A 19,441-nucleotide genomic window follows, 5' to 3' on the forward strand; every position below is an offset into this window, starting at 1 on the left:
GCTGTCCCAGCGCTTTTAAAAGCGCTGGGACAGGTCTTTCTCATTCCCTTATGAGAGGGACCTATCCCAGCGCTTTTAAAAGCGCTGGGATAGGTCATTCTCTATACGAGAATGAAGGGACCTGTCCCAGCACTTTTAAAAGCGCCGGGACAGGTCCCTCCATTCCCCTTATGGGAAAAGACCTGTCCCGGCGCTTTTAAAAGCGCTGGGACAGGTCCCTCATTCCCTTACGGAGAGAGGCCTCTCCTAGCGGTTTCAAAAGCGTCGGGACAGGTCTTTTCCAATAAGGGAATGAGAATGACCTATCCCAGCGTTTTCAAAAGCGCCGGGATAGGTCTTTCTTATAAGGGAAATAAGTAACCCTATCCCAGCGTTTTTGGGCTTCCTATACCAGCGTTTTTGGAAAACGCCGCTATAGGCCTCCTATTGCAGCGCTTTGTAAAGCGCCGGTTTTAAGCGCTGGTACAGGCTTATCTATTACGGCATTTTGTAAAAACGCCGGGAAAAAAACGCTGGGACAGGTCGATTTTTTTGTAGTGCACAGATATTGACACCCAATTTTCCTTTTTGAACAATAGAAGAATCTTCAATTCCGTGAATTCTAATTCATACCAAATTCAAGCATATCTTTTTTTCTTTTTTTGACAAAAAATTCAAGCTTATCTTAAGATACTTAATTAACTCCTGAACGTGGTCTTTTTCAATGGGTTAGCCATTTTTCCATGGGGGTAAGGAATTCTTCTATCCATATCAACCTTTTCCTTTAAGATTTAGATAGTTTAATAGTTTTTGGTCAATTTTGTCAAGTCTTGATGATGTACAAAATCGTCAATGAGTCAATTGTCCACATGTATAGTGACTAGGCTAGGGGCACCTGAAAAATGAAAGGTGAAGAACCTAAAAAGAGCACTGGTGAAGTTCCAGCCAAAGACCCTCTAAAGATTAAGCCAGTGACTAAATGATCTCCGATAACTCAAAGTATGAGAGTTATGAAATTTTACATACCTTGGAGAAGAGGGGGCTTAGTGCTTATTTTAATGATATAGAGCAAACCAAGATCCCATGAATGTAGGCTTATATGGAGATAATGACCCAAATCCTTGTGCTTAACTTCCCATGTTTAGAGGATACGAATATGTAGAAGGATCTTTGGGCATGCAAATGATGCGGAGCTAAGTATGGAGGATTTTCAGTTAAGGGAGATTTGTTAGCCACATGAAGTACCAAATGAGTAAACGTTTGACTGCTGCCATTGGCATCACCAAACGCGTGGGAGGCCTGATGCTCCATTGGGTGCTTGTCAATGCTATTGGGTCTGACGATGTCTTAGTCCGTGATGATACTAGGGTGTGAGACAAATTTTGAGATGGTGAAAATATTCCCTATTAGGTTTAAAACTAATTAAGTTACTCATGAAAATGAACTTTTTTTTTCACCCATTTCAAGAATATATAGCTAAACCTCTATCTTCAACAATCTTAGAATCACTTGATTATCAAACAATCAACTCATACATGTGAAAAATTTTCTCCTGTACCGATCACATTTTACTCCTGTCTACTCTTCCCCAACCCCACCCCCCCCCCCCCCCCCCCCAAAAACAAAAAAATCCAAACAATTTCTTAAGCGGAATGAATTTAATAATTATTTTAATACATTTAACTTTTGGAATGAGAATAAAGCACAGATAAGATAAGATGCAATATTAGATTTGCCGACAATTGTACTTATGTAATAACCGGATGATATCCAAAGCAAGTGTGAACATGACATCACAAACACTACGTTCTAGAATTAAAGAAAAGAATAATAAAGTTGGAAAGGGGGAGAGAGAGAGAGAGAGAGATGCATGCATATACATCACATTCAGAATATACATGTAATACATGAAAGTCTCTTAATAAAAGTTCTTGATATACAATCAAGACAAAAGTTATACATTCTTTCAAGTTTCAAGTAGAAGTAGGGATACTTCTTACGATATTAATAAGGTCACATATATTAAGCAGCTTCATATATGTATTTTCTGTGAACTCTCACAACAAAGAAAGGCCAAGTAGCCTAGAAAAAGTATAAAATAGGGAAGACAAAAAAAAAAAAAAAAAAAAAAAAGAGGGTAAAAGAAAAGATGGGATTACACTAACTTCCAACAGTTCTCTCTTCTTATTAGTTAACACTCAAGCAGCAGTGGGAGCAGGAATAAAGGAAATGGTGGGCTCAGGCATAGAAGCCATAATGGAAGACTTTGAGAATGTCTCTTCCTCCGAAACTGGGTTTTCATCCTTAAAATCAAGGGATTCATCGTTATAAATATCCCACCATTTTTTCACCAACATCTTGATGTCCTCCCTGTCCATGTTAACTTCCTTGCCAGTGTACCTCCATGGTTTTGATCCCTATTTTACGTGGAATATAATGGAGAAGGTTAACAAAAAATATCAAATATCATTTATCTTATACATGCACAAGTTTTTATTTTTTTTAAATTTTATCTTATGCATGATTTTAGATTTCACAAATTATGAATGAGAAAGAGTACTTACAGCAGCACAATAGTGAGCCACCTTGACTTTCTCAACGTCTATGTTCTCAGGATGACGCCATAACATAGCAAGAACAAGATTGAATACCAGAGGGAGGGGCTTGTACACTTTTTCGAAGAACATATTCAGGAAATCCTGTCATATGTGTACACAACAAGACTTTTAATAATATTTCTTTACCAAATATTTAGAGCAGTAAATAATATACATGAGTACCATATCTAGCTAGCTTTTCACTTGATATTCTTTTTCCAAATTGATAGTGATAGTAATGATGATTGTAATATTAATATCAAACCGTACAATTGAAGTCACTGCTTCTGTTATGATAATAAAATGCATCACATGGTTCACACCCCTATAGTTGCCATCATATTCTTCCTAGAGCATGAAAGCTCTACAAGGCGAGCCATGGTTGGGAACTATTTTCCTAACAACTTTTTTAAGACTATAAACCTAGTTTATTGTGATTGTTTTACAACAAAAATGATGTTTATTTTTAATAAGTTTATGTAAAAGTAATATTACTCAAATCACGACTTACTAATTTAACAAAATTTTTCAAAAAATACACTTGTTACTTTAGCTATAAAAAAAATCGATTGTTAAATGAGTAATATTAAAGATATCATAAATTTTACCACATATATAATAATCTTAGCAAATCCATATATAACAAGAAAAACCAACAAATTGGAAACCAATTAATGATTATAAATACAAAAAGAAGAACTCACTTGCTCTGCGAAGGGTGTAACCGGAGTGGCATAGAGGACCTCAAGAAGCTTGTCAAAAGTCGAACGGCTAGGGTTAAAAACGAACATGCCAGCATTAAAGTACGAGGGAGGTGGAGAACCCATGTCAACAGGCCATGGCACCCTATCAGGGCACTGTTGGCAGTACCCAACTTTGAATTGCAGTGAATGGCTCCATGTCTTCTCGCAAAAACAGTCCATGGTGGCATAGAAGTAGCCGTCTGGTGTGTCAAAGAGATGGTCTATGTTTTCAAACACTTGAATATCAGCATCCAAATATATCATCTTCTTGAACTCCTCAAACTGCAAATTACACATCATACACAGATTTTTGTTATAATCAAATAGATATCTGTTAATGTGTACATAGTCATATGGATGTGCAAACATGTATTGCATATGCATATGCAGTAAATGAAATCGGGATTAGTGTTTTGAACCTCACTTTTTTTTTTTTTAAACTAAAAAACAAACAAGTCGGGCTCAGTGCCTTATGATAAGCCTAGCTACATTCAAATAGAATTTTTGTCATTGATATTTCTTAAAAAAAAAAAAAGGATTGAATAAAAAAGGTAGGCTTCATATAAATCTAACGTATAGTCTAGATTTTATTCATTTATTTATTTTCAAGAGTAAAAGTAAAACAACTTCAATTTATTTAGGATGAAAAAAAAAATGTATAGGAGAGCAATCAAAACCCATCATAACCCTTGTATTTCGTAGTATCATCCTGACCATTCAAGAGTTTTGAATTCTTATCCTCTATTTTGAATGAGAAATTAAAAAAAAGTCATAAAGCAATATTGTCTCTCAAAAAATCTCACACTACTATACTAACTAGCAACCAAAGGATGCATGACCATCATTCATTAACACTATTCATGTTAAAAGCATTTATGTAAGTAGTTTTAACATATAACTTACATTCCAAATACGAAGTTTGGAGTAGTTGATGACATAGTGAGCCATAGCAAATTGAACTTCATTCTCAGGTGGGTAAATAGGCTCGATCTCGCGGAGGATGCAACCTTGAGACCTCAAGATCTCACGATGCTCCTCAGGCACGTCAGGTAACATTGCAACAACCAAAGGGTATGCACTTTTGACTTTGCGCAAACCCTTAGCCAAACCAACAACCCCCTTGACATAGTCACCATTACCAGCCAAAAATGTTATGAAAGCCCCCTTAGAGTAGCCATTGTTAAGAGCAGTAGAGACCTTGTTTGTGCCTTTGAACACATCTACAGGCACTTCAGGGGCCATTATGTGTGCTTTGTTGAGATTATGAGATTATTGGATGTGGGTTTGATTAGAAGTTTATAGAGAGAGGCTAGGAAGATTAGTGTTGAGGAGTTTTGGGAGAGTAAATTAGCAATCCTAAAGATTCCACCCTACTGACCTTTGTTCTTGAGTTCTGCAATGGTAGTCTTGGCCTCTTAAATAAGCATCAAATGAGGAGTAAATGCATGACAAATGAACATCAAATGAAACTCAAATGCAATTTCTATTGTCCTTTTTTTTTAATAACTCTTTTTTAGGTCTACAGTGATATAATAAAATAAAAAATGAATGAAAACTAAAATAAAATTATGAGTGTTTTGTAAAGTGAGTAGATAAAACAAATAAAATAATTTTTGATAGAATAAAATAACTAAAATTATGGTTCTATCAATATAGATGCTTATGGATGTAAACTATATTATGGCTTGCTTCGCCTGTCCATGAAGTTTCTGAAAATTCAATAGAGCATAGCAATATGACCTTGAGTTGGTCCAACTTTTGATTTTTTTTGTTTGGAATTGAGGTGGTTAATTTGAAAAGTATATTAAACTATTGGTGGAGTGATTGTTCAGAACGTATTGTCGACACGGCTATAGTTTAATTATTTGTCATTGTCATTATTGGTTGACAAAATGATGGCGACGGACTGACCGATGATTTTTGGCATACTTTTGTTTTTTTTTTTGATAGGATATTTTAGCATACTCTAAATAAAGATAATGTAACTGATATTTTTTTTTTCGATAAAAAAAAAACGAAGATGGTTATGGACTCTTCTCTTCTAAAGTAATTTTTACGCATGTTTGGTTTTTCAGCACTTTTAAGAAGGAATCTCATTTTGTTTTAATGTGAGATTAGTTTAATTAAATAAAATGAAGAGATTAAAATTCACTATTATTTGTCATTTTATATTTAAAACAAAATAATATGTCTAATTAAAAAAGTAGTAGAAATAAGTTAAACCCATTTTTTACTAACTATACTCTACTTCCTCTTTATCTCTTTCAGTCCAAACAAGTCATAAAAGTTCAAAATCGTTCAAACAGTGTGAATTTGGGATGTCTACTTGATTCAAACTAAAAATAAATAAATATCTCTGGCTAGCTATAAGCTTAAAGGTCATGAATTGCTCAAGCCTCAAGTTTCGTACTGGCTATAGGCCTAAAGGTCATGAATTGCCCAAGCTTCATACCTTTTCCCTAATATTGCTTATAAAGTGGGGGTCGAACATCGAATTTCCTTTTCTTTTCTTTCTTTTTCTTTGCCCCACTAATTATTGCCTTTCACAAAATATTGGGGATTTGTTTCATTACCCATGACCTACGCTCAAGTGGCTTAATGTCTCAATAAGCTATGGGTTTGCTTTGACTAATATAGTAATCATGATGTGATTGGCTCGTTTGGGAATCTATCACCTAGCAAAAATCCAATACGAAGGTGATTGGCTCATGGTGATGGTCTTTGACATAATCGTCCAAACCCATCATAAAGCTGCCACGTACATGATAACACAGTTCTCACTTCTCATCCATACCCATACATGGGGTATTTGTAATTTGTAAGCCAAAAAGGTATTTGCCCATTTCTTTCTCTGAGTGGGGAACAAAGAAGTGGCAGGAAGTCGCCAATGCATATTGTTCGTCTCTATTGAGTTGCCCTTTTTTACACTAATAGTGACTTTGGCATCAAGTCACAGAAATTGACACCCGATTTTCCTTTTTGAACAATGAAGAATCTTCAATTCCGTGAATTCTAACTCATACCAAATTCAAGCATATCTTTTTTTATTTTTTTGACAAAAATTCAAGCTTATCTTAAGATACTTAATTTACTCCTGAATGTGTCTTTTTCAGTGGGTTGAGCCATTTTTCCACGGGTTTAAGAAATTCTTCTATCCATATCAACCTTTTCTTTTAAGATTTAGATAGCTTAATAGTTTTTTGTCTAATTTTGTCAGGTTTTTATGATGCACAAAATTGTCAGTGAGTCAGTTGTGTGAGTTCACACATGTAGTGACTAGCTAGGCTGGGCACCTGAAAAATGAAAGGTGAAGAGCCTAAAGAGATCACTGGTGGGGAGTTGGCCAAAAACTCTCCAAAAGTTAAGCAAGTGATTGAATGATCTCCAATAATTCAAAGTATGAGATCTAGGAAATTCTACATTTGAAGAAGAGGGGGCGTAGTTCTTATATAGTGATATGAGCTAATCAAGATTTGGTGAATGTAGGCTCTTTCCTTATGGGGTGGAGTTAATGATTTGAGATCCTTGTGCTTAACTTCTCATGTTTAGAGGATACGAATATGTAGAAGGATCTTTGGGCTTAATGTGCAAGTTCTTTTCATATGGAGATACTTGAGTGGAGGAGTACATGTAAATGGTGAGGAGCTAAGTATGGAGGATTGTCGGTTAAGGGAGATTTGTCAGCCACATAAAGTACCAGACGAGTAAACGTCTAATTGCTACCATTGGCATCACCAAACGCATGGGAGGCCTGATGCTCCCTTGGGTGCCTGGCAATGCTATTGGGCTTGATGATGTCTTAGTCCTTGACGACTCTAGGGTGTGAGACAAATTTTGAGATGGTGAAAATATTCGATATCAAGTTAGGGCAAAAATTAATAATAAAAAAAAAGATATATAAAAATGTTAATTATAAATAAATGAGAACCCTGTCAGTTTTAATACTAATTAAGTTACTCATGAAAATGGACTTTTTTTTCACGCATTTCAAGTGTATATAGCTAAACCTCTATCTTTAATAATCTTAGGATCACTTGATTATCAAATGATCAACTCATACATGTGCAAAATTTTCTTAATAATGATTGATCACATTTTACTCTCGTCTACTCTCTCTCTCTCCCCTCAATCCAAACAAATTCTTAAGTAGAATGAATTTAATAATTATTTTAATACATTTAACTTTTGGAATGAGAATAAAGCACAGATAAGATGCGATATTAGATTTGCCGACAATTGTACTTATGTAATAACCGGATGATATCCAAAGTAAGTGTGACCATGTCATTACAAACACTGTTCTAGAATTAAAGAAGAAGAACAATAATACATGAAAGTCTCTTAATAAAAGTTCTTGATATACAATCAAGACAAAAGTTATACATTCTTTCACGTTTCAACTAGAAGGAGAGATACTTCTTATAATATTAATAAGGTCACATATATTAAGCAGCTTCATATATGTATTTTCTGTGAAAATACTCACTTCCAACAGTTCTCTCTTCTTATTAGTTAACACTCAAGCAGCAGTGGGAGCAGGAATATAGGAAATGGTGGGCTCAGGCATGGAAGCCATAATGGAAGACTTTGAGAATGTCTCTTCCTCTGAAACTGGGTATTCACCCTTAAAATCAAGGGATTCATCGTCATAAATATCCCACCATTTTTTCACCAACATCTTGATGTCCTCCCTGTCCATGCGATCTTCCTTGCCAGTGTACCTCCATGGTTTTGCTCCCTATTTTACGTGGATTATAATGGAGAAGGTTAACAAAAAATATCAAATATCATTTATCTTATACATGCACAAGTTTTTATTTTTTTTTAATCATCTTATGCATGATCTTAGATTTCACAAATTATGAATGAGAAAGAATACTTACAGCAACACAATAGTGAACCACCTTGACTTTCTCAACATTAAAGTTCTCAGGATGGTGCCATAACATAGCAAGAATAAGATTGAACACCAGAGGGAGGGGCTTGTACACTTTCTCAAAGAACATATTCAGGAGATCCTGTCATGTGCGTACACAACAAGACTTTTATAATATTTCTTTACCCAATATTTGGAGCAGTAAATAATATACATAAGTACCATATCTAGCTAGCTTTTCACTTTTCCTTGATTCTTTTTCCAAATTGATAGTGATAATAGTGATGATTGTGATATTAATATCAAATAGTACAATTGAAGTTACTGCTACTGTTATGATAATAAAATGCATCTGCAAGCTTTTTTTTTTTTTTTTTTTTTTTCATAATAAAATGCACCACAAGATTCACACCCCTATAGTTGCCATCATATTCTTCCTAGAGCATGAAAGCTACAAGGTGATCCATGGTGAGAAACTATTTTTATAACAAATTTTTAAAGACTATTAACCTATTTTATTGTGATTGTTGAATAACAAAAAATATGTTTGTGATGAGCTTATATAAGTATGATGTTGCTTAAATCACAACTTACTATTTTAATGAAACCTCAAGAAATACACTTAATACTTTAACAAGCTATGAAAAAATCGATTGTTAAATGAGTAATATTAAAGATATAATAAATTTGACCACATATATAATAAGTTTAGAAAATCCATATATAACATGAAAAACCAACAAATTGGAAAACCAATTAATGATTATTACTATACAAATAAGAACTTACTTGCTCTGCGAAGGGTGTAACCGGAGTGGCATAGAGGAACTCAAGAAGCTTGTCAAAAGTCGAACGGCTAGGGTTAAAAACGAACATGCCAGCATTAAAGTACAAGGGAGGTGGAGAACCCATGTCAACAGGCCATGGCACCCTATCAGGGCACTGTTGGCAGTACCCGACTTTGAATTGCAGTGAATGGCTCCACATCTTCTCGCAAAAACAGTCCATGGTGGCATAGAAGTAGCCGTCTGGTGTGTCAAAGAGATGGTCTATGTTTTCAAATACTTGAATATCAGCATCCAAATATATCATCTTCTTGTACTCCTCAAACTGCAAATTATATCATATACAACTTTCGGTTATGATCAAATAGATATGCGTACATAGTCATATGAATGTGCAAAAATGTATTGTATATGAAATAGGGATTAGTGTTTTGAACCTCACTTCTTTTTTCTTTTTTTAACTCAAAACAAACAAGTCAGGCTCAGTGCCTTATGATAAGCCTAGCTACACTCAAATAGAATTTTTGTCATTGATATTTTATAATAAAAAAAAAAGAAAAGAAAAAGGATCGAATAAATAAGGTAGGCTTCGTAAATAACGTATATTCTAGATTTTATTCATTTATTTATTTTCAAGAGTAAGAGTAAGATTTCTTCAATTTGTTTAGGATGAAAAAAAATGTTTAGGAGCAATCAAAATCCATCATAACACATGTATTTCGTAGTATCATCCTGACCATTCAAGAATTTTGAATTCTTATCCTCTATTTTGAATAAGATCTCTATTACACACACACTGGTTGCTAGTATATAAATAGGTCTTTGCTGTATATACAAATACAAACAAATTAAAAAAGTCATAAAGTAATATTGTCTCTCAAAAAATCTCATACTACTATACTAGCTAGCAACCAAAGGATGCACGACCATCATTCATTAACACTATTCATGTTAAAAGCATTTATGTAAGTAGTTTTAACATATAACTTACATTCCAAATACGAAGTTTGGAGTAGTTGATGACAAAGTGAGCCATAGCAAATTGAACTTCATTCTCAGGTGGGTAAATAGGCTCGATCTCGCGGAGGATGCAACCTTGAGACCTCAAGATCTCACGATGCTCCTCAGGCACGTCAGGTAACATTGCAACCACTAAAGGGTATGCACTTTTGACTTTGCGCAAACCCTTAGCCAAACCAACAACCCCCTTGACATAGTCACCATTACCAGCCAAAAATGTTACGAAAGCCCCCTTAGAGTAGCCGTTCTTAAGAGCAGTAGAGACCTTGTTTGTGCCTTTTAACACATCTACAGGCACTTCAGGGGCCATTACGTGTGCTTTGTTGAGATTATGAGATTGTTGGAAGTGGGTTTGATTAGAAGTTTATAGAGAGAGGCTAGGAAGATTAGTGTTGAGGAGTTTTGGGAGAGTAAGTTAGCAACCCTAAAGATGCCACCCTACTAACCTTTGTTCCTGAGCTCTGCAATGGTAGTCTTGGCCTCTTAAATAAGCATCAAATGAGGAGTAAATGCATGACAAATAATGAGCATCAAATGAAACTCAAATGCAATTTCTATTGTCCTTTTTTTTTTTTGTTTAATAACTATTTTTTAGGTCTACAGTGATATTAGAAAATAAAAAATGAATGAACATAGTTTGTTGTTCAAACCACCATCCATCTAGAGCCTTATCAACAAGATAAACGACTGGGATTTGAAGTGAGGTCATAGTGGATTGAGGTTGGTTGTCTTATAGCACACTTTTTAATTTTTTTGCCAAATTCAGAATTACATCTTTTATATTTGGAGAATTGTCATTTTCATTTTAATTAAAAAAAAAATAATTTTAGCCTTAAATTTTAAGACTTCTATCAAGTTGGTCTTTCCATTCGTTTTCATCTATAAAACTACAAGTCTAAAAAATGACATTGTATCACATATATGAAGAGTGGTGGTTTTATAGATGGAATTGGATAGAAATAGAATAACCAATTTGATAATAAAAAAATATTAAAATTTAAAGACTAAAATAATCACTACAAAACACATGAGCTATAGCTGCGTTTTAAACATACGGCTATAGAATATGTCTATAACTGCGTTTTTATGCGCAAACCCTTAGCCAAACCAACAACCCCCTTGACATAGTCACCATTACCAGCCAAAAATGTTACGAAAGCCCCTTTAGAGTAGCCGTTCTTAAGAGCAGTAGAGACCTTGTTTGTGCCTTTTAACACATCTACAGGCACTTCAGGGGCCATTACGTGTGCTTTGTTGAGATTATGAGATTGTTGGAAGTGGGTTTGATTAGAAGTTTATAGAGAGAGGCTAGGAAGATTAGTGTTGAGGAGTTTTGGGAGAGTAAGTTAGCAACCCTAAGATGCCACCCTACTAACCTTTGTTCCTGAGCTCTGCAATGGTAGTCTTGGCCTCTTAAATAAGCATCAAATGAGGAGTAAATGCATGACAAATAATGAGCATCAAATGAAACTCAAATGCAATTTCTATTGTCCTTTTTTTTTTTTGTTTAATAACTATTTTTTAGGTCTACAGTGATATTAGAAAATAAAAAATGAATGAACATAGTTTGTTGTTCAAACCACCATCCATCTAGAGCCTTATCAACAAGATAAACGACTGGGATTTGAAGTGAGGTCATAGTGGATTGAGGTTGGTTGTCTTATAGCACACTTTTTAATTTTTTTGCCAAATTCAGAATTACATCTTTTATATTTGGAGAATTGTCATTTTCATTTTAATTAAAAAAAAAATAATTTTAGCCTTAAATTTTAAGACTTCTATCAAGTTGGTCTTTCCATTCGTTTTCATCTATAAAACTACAAGTCTAAAAAATGACATTGTATCACATATATGAAGAGTGGTGGTTTTATAGATGGAATTGGATAGAAATAGAATAACCAATTTGATAATAAAAAAATATTAAAATTTAAAGACTAAAATAATCACTACAAAACACATGAGCTATAGCTGCGTTTTAAACATACGGCTATAGAATATGTCTATAACTGCGTTTTTTTAGTGTTATAACCGCATTTTTTGGTTTGGAGCTATTGCCACGTTTTAAACACGCGGCTATAATACCTTTCTATTTAATTTTTTTTTTTTTTTTAATTTGAACTATGGTTGCGTTTGAAAAATGTGGCTCTACCTTCCCTATAGCCTCGTTTTATAGACGCAGCTATAAACTTAGTCTGCAATCGTGTTTATAAAATGCGGCTTTAGTTTAGGAAGTGACTGTGTTTCTTACATGCGGCTTCAGCTTTGCCTATAGCTGGAGTTTAAAAATGCGACTTTAGGCTTTGTATAAATAGCATGCTTAAAAATATTTTAGCCCTATCTCCCATCGCACATCAACCTCCATCTCTCAAGCCCTCAACCTCCATCTTCGATCTCAACCCTCACCCTCTATCTCTCTGATCTCAAGCCTTCACCCTCACTACAAGAAAATGTATTTTTAGTGACGAAAAAATTCGTCACTAAAAGTCCAGTTTTTTTGTCACTAAGAACCTTTAGTGACGAAATTGGACTTTTAGTGACGAAATTCGTTTCGTCACCGTAGCCCCGTCACTAAAAGTCTTGGCGACTTTTAGTGACGAAAAATTTCGTCACTAAACGTCGAATTTGGTAAAAAAAAAAAAAAAACTTTTAGTGACGAAAACGTTTCGTCGCTAAATGTTTTCCTCGCTAAAAACAGTATTTAGTGACGAAAATATTTCGTCACTAAAACCATTTCAGTTTATTAAATCATATTTAGTGACGAAAAATTTCGTCACTAAAACTATTTTTGGGTATATATAGTGACGAAAATATTCGTCACTAAAACTATTTTTAAGAAAATCCATGCACATATAGTGACGAAAATTTCGTCACTAAAACCATTTCTTACAAAATTCCACTGCATTTAGTGACGAAATATTTTGTCACTAAAACAATTTTTTGTTGCCATATTTGTAACGAAAAAATTCATCACTAAAACATATTTTCTGTTTTTATTATTTTCATGACGTTGATATTAACCTGTAACCTGTCATTACATTATTAAAACTTCACATTTGATTAACACATTTATTTCAACAACACATTTATAAAAAATTGATCCATACATTGCACAAGTTAAAATTAAAACAAGTATCAAATTCAAACTCCTTCCATATAATAATTGTTTGCAACACATACAATAACTTAAAATGTTTTATAACAATACAAAAAATGTAACATAATATAATTGGAACCCCCTAAAGCCAAAAGATGTTCTCATATGTCTTCAAATAATGCCAAAAGTAAATCCCCAAAAGCCACCAATAAGAAATCTACACAAATATAAAAACACTATTACATTAAAATCGTAAAGTAAAAACATTAACTATGTTATAAAAAAATTTCTAACAATTAGTTTCAAATGATACATAAAAAATGACGTGTTACCAATAAGTGATTTAACTTGAAGATGAACCACCCCCATAGTTAAAACCGTCATCATAACCCTTGCTCCTTAAAAAATTAAGAATATTCTTTTGGATCTCATCTTGCTTAGCTCGCGCCTCTTGCTCCTTAGCTTGCTCCTCTTCGTCCCTAACTCTTGCCTCTTTGAGCTCAATTATCTCATTTTCTAACCGATGAATATACTCTACCGAGGCACTAGATGAGGCAGTGGTTACTAGAGAAGAAGAAGGTCTCATGCCAAGTCCTTTTACAATACCAGATTTTTTCTTAAAAACCAAGTTTGAAATTTCCTCTTGTGTAAGGGGAATTACATTAGGATCTTGACAATGATCCTCTTGCACTTTGAGAATAGTTTCCTACCATTTGAAAGAGAAAAAAAAAAAAAAAAAAAAAACAACAATCACAACATTAATACTACATATGTAATAACTTTACAAACATGATAAGAATGGAATAATAGGGATGGAATGATACACATACATATGTCGCTTCATCGTCATGGTGTATCCACTTATTTGTGTTTGGATTAAAATGAACATCTTTGTAGACTTTTGCCAATTCAGGAACTTGACCGCCATTATTATTTGTCTAATTAATTAACATTCGAGTGTTAGTTATTTATAGTTAATTAATCACATGTAATATACTAAGATTTAAGAAAATGAAAAAACACGCACCTCCTCATCAACCCTAACAGCAAGTGCCTTTGTCCCGCATCTATGTTTGCCTGAAGTTTTGCTTCTATTTTCAGAATTAATTCTTGATTTTTCCTAATAAAGAACATTCAAGATATTTATTAAATCATTAATAAAACAATATAAATTTACTTCATCATTTGACAACATAATATAGTAAATATTGGATAATAATAATATACGCATAAATAATTTACCAGCCAGTCCTTATTGGTCCATCTCCCTTCAATAAGTCCAGTCCATTGCTCAAGTGTGACATTCTTTGGCGGGTGGATTTTTGCATAGTCTTCATCATGAGATTGTACAAGCTTCTTATAAGTCTGATACAACTTGTTAGAGCCGCTACTCAATAATCTTCCACATTTTGTATTTACTGTTTTCGTTACTAAGTTGGAATCTCCTTCAAGCTCAAACTGATCCTGTAAAATGAAGTATATATGTATTATAAAAATATTATTATATGAATTAATATACTTAGTGACAACAAAGACGAGTTAAACGTTATTAATATAAATTTACCACGATATTTTGAAGCACCACATCTCTAGTAGCAGCATCAACACTTTTCCAATTTTTTACGTTGTAACTGGACAAATTACTTCGCACTTGTACCCCAATTTGATTGACAAGCTTGCATGCATTCTTCCCAACAGGAGCATCATACTCTGCAGCTATACGTACTGGTAGTTTACCACTTTTTTCAACAAGTGCCCGTACTGCTATACCACGTGTTGTTCCACGGGTATTTCTGCTAGCAGATCCTATTTAAAAATTATCAATGTTATAAAATTATACATTCTATGTACATTAAGTATAATCTCAATAGTAAAGACAAAGTGCAGTTGCAATTAAGTATGTTCTATGTAATTACCAGTCGTGTTAGTTAATGCGTCGGTAGCCTCCGCACTTGAAGAACTTTGGGCGAGAGGATTTGCTTCAAGAGGTGTTTCTGTAGATTGAACCGTAGATTGGACCGTAGATTGGACCACTGGGATAGATGCCCCACCTCGTGAGCGTGTAAGTCGTCCTGGTGCCATCTGTAACTAGAAACATATATATAATAGAACAACAAAGTCATTACAAATAATAGAACCAAAGTTATTATCTATTGCACCCTATGGAACATCTATTGTACCTTATGGATTAAAGAGTTAGATGACTCAACATCATTCTCATCGTCACCAATAGGTGGTACATAATCATCATCTACCACAACACTAGCTCTACTTCTTTTCCCTTTTGTACAATTGGACTGAGCAGAATCCTTTAGAGAAGTTGAGATGTGCTTCAATCCCAAAGCATCAATTATCTCTTGGTTTTGCCTCATTCTATCCAATCTTGCCATCTCATACCTCGGTATATTATGAGTGTATTTGGCCATCTCATACCTCATTCTATCCAAGGACGTTAGTCTGTCCGAGGATGGCCAAACAGGAACACGATGGGAATAGTACAAGAAAAGTAAATAGAAATTATATGTGATAGTCCAAAATACGTCCAGGGATAAATCCACCTCGGACATAAGGGTCCAAAATGGATTCAATTACCTTATCATTCTGGATACCTCATAGGGTTGTATTATAGTTGAGAAACGAATGGGGGATAAGGGAGGAGCAAAGGGAGATAACAAATATCTTCTAAAACTGCTACTTCCATATTAAATGCTTCCCAACTAACTTTTTGGCCGCATTAATGTGGAGGTGATACCTGAACAGTAGTTAGACAGCCTTATGGCTATTAGTTGAAGATTTTGGGAGGTGTTGGATGGGACGGGAAGGAGTTCTTAGAATTTAACCTACACGTGTATGGTGAAAATGAGACGAGGATCATGATATATAAGAAGAAAGAGGGACTTAGAAAGGGGGAGAGAGAAAGAAAACACAAGAAAAGGACGCTAAAAAAAAAGAACCATTGAAAAAGCAATTTTTCTTAGTTTGTTTGTGTTAGAAAGGTCCCTACTTAGTACCTATGATGATCTTTCTTAAAGAATAGAGCTAGTTCTTTTATTCACTCTCTATAAATTTATTGTTCGGGCTGGTTGGGCTTGGAACCGATTCTTAACTTGGGTCCAATTCAAATTGAGTCCTTACAATATATAAGTTCAAATTATATCTATTATAAGAGTTACACATTTTTAAGTCATAAATATATACATGAGTTATAACTTTTTTTTTTTTTTTTTTTTGGTATTGGTTTTTTTTAATGGTTTATTTATATTCAACTCTTCGTTTTTTTGCATAATATTAACTCACCTAGAACAAAAATTAAAAAAAAAAAAATTAAATAGAAAACGTGATGCAAAATTAGACAACAATTGAAATTCAATTTGACATCTAATTAGATTTTTTCTTAGTTTTAACTTTATATTTCCATGATCCCTTTAAATTCCCTATAAAAATACCAATGCTAGATTCCAACCAAGGTATGAACACTCTAACACACTTAGAGAAATTCTTCTTAATGGTAGCACCTGTTACCAGCCCATTGGCTAGTTGTGGGTAATGAATATGTCTCTCTTGGTTGCAATTTCTATTCCAATGATGATCTGCTCATAAGTGTCTCATTCTAGTTGGGTCTTTGGACTTTGGTGGCTCCCATCATACATTTTCTATAACCTACACTAAAAAAGTAAAAAATTCTTTTCGTTTCTTCTTTACTCTTTTGCTTTTACGACATATACTCTTCATTGGGAACAACTTATTTAACTAAAATTAAAAACTATTTACTAAAATATTGTAAATAAAGTCAAAAGATAGCTGTAATAATATAGTGAGACCTGTAAATAATAATAAAAGTGTAATAAGATCTATAAATAATAGCAAAAATAAGCTAAATAGTAAAAAAAAAAAAAAAAAAAAACTAGCTTTTTAAGCTAAAGCCAAACACACCTTAGGAGTATCACATGATTTTCATCAAAGCAAAAGATATATCTCTCTTTTAAAGTAGGTTCATTGTAATTACAAGTTATATAATAAAAATGTTGTTATTAAGTGCTTTATGTTTATGTTGTGGACGTTTTCATTCAAGTTGAATCACGTTAAATCCTTGTTTTGCTTTTCTCTTTCAGCTTTTTCAATTACATAATTACATAATCACTCAATAAGTTTAACAATGTCACAATATATGTTATAAAGCAAGTATATTACCCTTAAAGTTAGTCCAAAGTTAGCCCAAAGTCTTCTAGTATATAAATTTAACACTGGATTCATTTTAATTAAATACATATACGAAAGATAGCCATTAAGGATTTTCGCAATGGACAAAAGTATCAGGCTGAACCATATGAAAGCCATTTTAATTATTTTTTGTTTATTTATTTTTCAATCACTCAACAACAATTCCAATAGTACAAAAGCACTTATTGTTGCTGAAAGTTGATAAAAACTGATTGTTGCTGAAAACACTGTAGCAAAATAATTTTTAAATGTGTGAATAGTGTTGTGGGAGTCACTTTTAATATTAAATATTACGTAAATAATGCGTGAACAGTGCATGAACAGTGTACGCACAGTACACGCACAGTGAATTTTGTCCCCAAAGTCAACAAGTGCGGCAAAAAAAAAAAAAAAAAAAAAAAAAGAAAGAGAAAATGCGAAGCTGGAAAACGCACCGCAACTAACCTTCCTATCCAAACCACACTCTATCTTTAAAGAAATACGAGTCCAAATCTTCTGTCTCATCAATTATGCTCCACTTCATGCTCCACCAATAAAACTTGGACAACTAGCCTCTCTCATTAAATGAGATACCTCTGACTTTAATGAGAGAGACCAGTTATCTCATTTAATGAGATATCCCATTTAATGAAAAAGGTTAGCTGTCCAAATACATCTTGGACTCAAGAAATACTCTCCCTTTTTTGCTTTGTGAAAGGAAATCTCAACGTGAAACACTAAAGGAGGATTCATTATTACCATATACAATTTGGAAAATTTGTGAAAGGAAATCTCAACGTGAAACGCTAAAGGAGGGTTCCTTATAAGCATATAAAATTTGGAAAATTTTAATTTAAAATCCTATGGTGAAGAATCTTTATAAGTTCTTATATATCATAACATAACGTGAAAGACACTATTTAGCAATCATAAAAAAACAAAAAAAAGAGGAAACAAAGAAAGACACACTTTAACATTTTATTGGTATATATATGATAATATGAACTGATTCAAGTCTTATGAGCAGTAAAATCTTGGAGCACAAACTTCTAGTTCATGCCAGATAGATAGTGTACAATATTCGAAAGTGATGTTGGGATTTTCCATTAAATTAGAAAAACNGAGAAAGCAAAGAATAAATATATATAAATAAATATATATATATATATATATATATATCGAGTTACTATTCATTTGTTATTTTGAATGCTAAAAATTTACCCTGGTGATTGTTGTTTTTTGGAGTATTTAGCTCTCTTTTTTTACCATATTTAGCTTGTGCAAAAATTTACGTCTATTTTAGTATAAGAATTTACTTTTTTTTATTTTACATATTCACTTTTTAAACCACCTTATATTAAATTATTTATTTTACACTACATTTCATTAAAATATCAATTTTCTTGATTTTTTTTTAAAAACTGTTTATCTTTCTCACCCACAATAACCAACATCCACCCTCATTTTTTTATCCTCGAAATACATAAAGAAATAATAAAAAAACTAAATGCAAAATAAATAGTGTCAGAGTAAATTTACACAATTACTTTAACAACTATATATTTTTACACAACTTTGCATGGCGTGATCTATATGAATTTTAGACTTAATTTACTAAAATGTAGTACTTTCTTCTATTATACAAGCATTGATGTCACTACAAGAAAATGTATTTTTAGTGACGAAAATTTTCGTCACTAAAAATCCAGTTTTTCGTCACTAAGAACCTTTAGTGACGAAATTGGACTTTTAGTGACGAAATTCGTTTCGTCGCTGTAGCCCCGTCACTAAAAGTCCCGGCGACTTTTAGCGACGAAAAATTTCGTCACTAAAAGTCCAATTTGGTAATAAAAAAAAACTTTTAGCGACGAAAACGTTTCGTCGCTAAATGTTTTCCTCGCTAAAAACAGTGTTTAGTGACGAAAATATTTCGTCACTAAAACCATTTCAGTTTATTAAATCATATTTAGTGACGAAACATTTCGTCACTAAAACTATTTTCGGGTACATATAGTGACGAAAATATTCGTCACTAAAACTATTTTTAAAAAAATCCATGCACATATAGTGACGAAAATGTTCGTCACTAAAACCATTTCTTATAAAATTCCACTGTATTTAGTGACGAAATAATTCGTCACTAAAAC

The 19,441-nt window shown here is 33.3% G+C and overlaps 2 protein-coding genes and 1 long non-coding RNA gene across 3 annotated transcripts in view; all 3 read right to left on the reverse strand.

Moving 5' to 3' along the window:
- Window positions 1–1,846: 1,846 nt before the first annotated feature.
- On the reverse strand, window positions 1,847–4,736 carry LOC111996465 (galactinol synthase 1). Its single transcript, XM_024028451.2, has 4 exons — window positions 4,223–4,736; window positions 3,281–3,601; window positions 2,544–2,678; window positions 1,847–2,396 (listed from the first exon to the last, which is right to left on the reverse strand). Exons 1-4 carry the CDS (start codon window positions 4,559–4,561, stop codon window positions 2,178–2,180), a joined length of 1,014 nt encoding a protein of 337 aa, XP_023884219.2. The 5' UTR covers window positions 4,562–4,736; the 3' UTR covers window positions 1,847–2,177.
- Window positions 4,737–7,544: 2,808 nt separating this feature from the next.
- On the reverse strand, window positions 7,545–10,473 carry LOC111996474 (galactinol synthase 1). Its single transcript, XM_024028463.2, has 4 exons — window positions 9,972–10,473; window positions 8,985–9,305; window positions 8,203–8,337; window positions 7,545–8,057 (listed from the first exon to the last, which is right to left on the reverse strand). The coding sequence occupies exons 1-4, from the start codon at window positions 10,308–10,310 to the stop codon at window positions 7,839–7,841; spliced, it is 1,014 nt and encodes a 337-aa protein (XP_023884231.2). The 5' UTR covers window positions 10,311–10,473; the 3' UTR covers window positions 7,545–7,838.
- Window positions 10,474–15,023: 4,550 nt separating this feature from the next.
- Window positions 15,024–19,441, reverse strand: part of LOC136065430 (uncharacterized) — an 8,312-nt gene continuing 3,894 nt past the window's right edge. Inside the window, exon 4 of the long non-coding RNA XR_010627054.1 lies at window positions 15,024–15,182. This is a non-coding gene — a long non-coding RNA (uncharacterized LOC136065430). The remainder of the gene's footprint in view (window positions 15,183–19,441) is intronic.

Source organism: Quercus suber, unplaced genomic scaffold, assembly GCF_002906115.3.
Source record: "Quercus suber isolate HL8 unplaced genomic scaffold, Cork oak 2.0 scaffold_967, whole genome shotgun sequence".
In the NCBI taxonomy this organism is placed as follows: Eukaryota; Viridiplantae; Streptophyta; class Magnoliopsida; order Fagales; family Fagaceae; genus Quercus; species Quercus suber.

Excerpts from the sequence above, each read along its gene's own strand:
- LOC111996474 (XM_024028463.2), bottom strand. The coding sequence starts at position 10,310 with ATGGCCCCTGAAGTGCCTGTAGATGTGTTAAAAGGCACAAACAAGGTC. Across the intron at positions 8,338-8,984 it reads TTACACCCTTCGCAGAGCAA|GATCTCCTGAATATGTTCTT; the intron begins GTAAGTTCTTAT and ends CGCACATGACAG. Across the intron at positions 8,058-8,202 it reads TGGTTCACTATTGTGTTGCT|GGAGCAAAACCATGGAGGTA; the intron begins GTAAGTATTCTT and ends CACGTAAAATAG.
- LOC111996465 (XM_024028451.2), bottom strand. The coding sequence starts at position 4,561 with ATGGCCCCTGAAGTGCCTGTAGATGTGTTCAAAGGCACAAACAAGGTC. Across the intron at positions 3,602-4,222 it reads CCAAACTTCGTATTTGGAAT|TTTGAGGAGTTCAAGAAGAT; the intron begins GTAAGTTATATG and ends TGTAATTTGCAG. Across the intron at positions 2,679-3,280 it reads TTACACCCTTCGCAGAGCAA|GATTTCCTGAATATGTTCTT; the intron begins GTGAGTTCTTCT and ends CACATATGACAG.